General features: G+C 47.7%; 1 protein-coding gene across 1 annotated transcript; it reads left to right on the top strand.

Annotated features, from left to right (window-relative positions):
• The first annotated feature begins 416 nt into the window (after nucleotides 1-416).
• LOC119523752 (failed axon connections homolog) lies at nucleotides 417-1,422 on the top strand. The gene is given in 2 exon segments (XM_037822566.1): nucleotides 417-1,014; nucleotides 1,016-1,422. Coding segments are annotated over 2 exon segments (1,005 nt in total).
• The last annotated feature ends 1,190 nt before the right edge of the window (nucleotides 1,423-2,612 follow it).

Here is a 2,612-nt window from a genome sequence, read left to right on the forward strand (position 1 = left end):
ATATAGAAAGAATTTTTTAAATGCACCAACAATAAAAATAGGGAACATAAAAAACTAGAAACTTTGAAGAATGTATGCAAAATAATCTGCAAAGAAATGCTTTTCCTTGATTTTCTAATACCAGAAATAGAGACCATGATGCCCATGCTAACATTGCCTTATTCAAAAGTGTATAGGGGGAGAGGCCGCTGCGGGAGGAGCCGGCGGCCTCCCTTGCTGCCCAGGGCCTTAGGGCCCCGCCGGCCAGGCCCGCCGCCCGCGGCTTGCGCCCTTCCTGTGCCGCCGCCTCCTCCGACGCCGCCGCCCGCGCCGCCCGCGCCCTCCGCGCATAGCTGAGCCCGCGCCGGGCCGCGCTGGCCCCTTCCCATGCGGGCGGCGTGGCCCCTGGGAGGGGCGCCGGCAGCCAGCAACGCAGCATGCACTGGGGGGTTGGCTTTGCCTCGTCCAGGCCGTGCGTGGTGGATCTGAGCTGGAACCAGAGCGTCTCCTTTTTCGGCTGGTGGGCCGGGTCCGAGGAACCCTTCTCCTTTTATGGGGACATCATCGCTTTCCCTTTGCAGGATTACGGTGGAATCATGGCAGGGCTGGGCTCCGATTCCTGGTGGAAGAAAACCCTTTACTTGACTGGGGGAGCTTTGCTGGCCGCAGCTGCGTATCTGCTCCACGAACTCCTGGTCATTAGGAAACAGCAAGAGATTGACTCCAAAGATGCTATTATTTTGCATCAATTTGCAAGACCTAACAATGGTGTCCCCAGTTTATCCCCTTTCTGTTTGAAAATGGAAACTTATTTAAGGATGGCTGATTTACCTTATCAGAACTATTTTGGTGGAAAACTCTCTGCTCAAGGGAAAATGCCTTGGATTGAATATAGTAATGAAAAAGTTTCTGGCACAGAATTCATAATTGACTTCCTGGAAGAGAAACTTGGAGTGAATTTAAACAAAAATCTTGGTCCTCAGGAAAGAGCTGTCTCCAGAGCTGTGACCAAAATGGTGGAGGAGCACTTCTACTGGTGATAAGAAGTACATCATGGGGCCCAAGGTTTCCACTCTCGATGCCACCATCTTTGGGCACTTGGCACAGGCAATGTGGACCTTACCAGGGACAAGACCCGAGCGGCTGATCGAAGGGGAGCTGATCAACCTCGCCATGTACTGTGAGAGGATAAGGAGGAAATTCTGGCCGGAGTGGCACCACGATGATGACAACACCGTCTACGAGTCCGAGGAGAGCAGCGAAGGCAGCAAAACCCACACCCCCCTGCTGGATTTCAGCTTTTATTCAAGGACAGAGACCTTTGAAGATGAGGGAGCAGAGAACAGTTTTTCCCGAACCCCAGACACAGATTTCACTGGACACTCGCTCTTTGATTCTGATGTGGACATGGATGACTGCACAGACCACGAACAGTGCAAGTGATGTCCAGCCTCGCCGACCCTCTTCTGTCTGAGTCGCCACTCCCTGGGGTCTGACCAGTTTCCCAGGCAGAAAATCATTCGAGCTGGGAAAAGAGATCCTGGTGTTTGGCACAGTTTCGACATGCTAACTGGACTATAGCCACCTTATTTCTTTTTTCTAAAAACAGACACAGAACCATTCAGATGGCTCCATTTAAAACAAACAGGGAACAACAAAACAATGTCAGCATGGTTCCTGAAATCCATTTTTGTTTTCATTAGAAAACCAATATCATATGGCAGAGCTGATGAAAGAGCAGGTTGTCAATAGACAGTGTTTGGGTTGATGCTCTTCAAGCCGAGGTCTTAGTTGTGAGACCTTGAACGTCTTTCATCCACCCGGGTCTGAAGTCATGAGAGAGATCATCAGAAAAAATGTAGGAGATAAATATTTTATGGTGGCTGCTTGTACTTTCTATGTGTATATTGTATGTTGAGATGTAAGTCAAATAAAATCCACAAATATTCAATGAACACCTGCTACGTGCAAAGCACTGTGCTAGGTGCTAACCCATAGAAGTTTTATTCTAAGCTCTGCCAGTGACTGGCTGTGTGATTCTGGGCAAGTCCCTTAACTATCATGTGCCTCATTTCCCCCACCTGTCAAGTGGGGATAAAGATGCTCTCCACCTACCTACCTCACAGGGGTGTTGTGAGGATTCATGTGTTAACATTTGTAAGGCCCTTTCAACCTCTTGGAAGAGGCGTGACACCAATGTGACATTTTGTTCTTTGTTGTGCTTTATATGTGTGAAGATTTGAGGGCAAAGGAGTCCCCTTTCAGGCATCAGCAACCATAGTCAATTGCAAAAGCGAAGCCGATGAAACATACACAAAGGCGCAGTTAGGACCCTGTCATCGTTCCTCTTTGTGATCTTGCTTGAATCTTTTGTTGAAAGAACCTTGGAAATATTTTTACAAGTCGTCAACAGCTACCAATGGTCTCCAGTTCTACCATGTCTTTGCAGAAAAGTGTTTCTTTCATTGCCTGAACTCACACTGGAATGTTGTCCTTTTTTTGACTCCAGAGTGTTAACTTTGATTTATTTGGAGGGGATAAAGCTCAGGAATATGGAGAGTTTGAAAGAGGTGGAGGGGAAAGTATTTGATCCAATTTTGTAAGCAGAAACTTGCCAACTTGTAATGTCTTTT

This window comes from Choloepus didactylus, chromosome X, assembly GCF_015220235.1.
Source record: "Choloepus didactylus isolate mChoDid1 chromosome X, mChoDid1.pri, whole genome shotgun sequence".
NCBI classification, from domain to species: domain Eukaryota; kingdom Metazoa; phylum Chordata; class Mammalia; order Pilosa; family Megalonychidae; genus Choloepus; species Choloepus didactylus.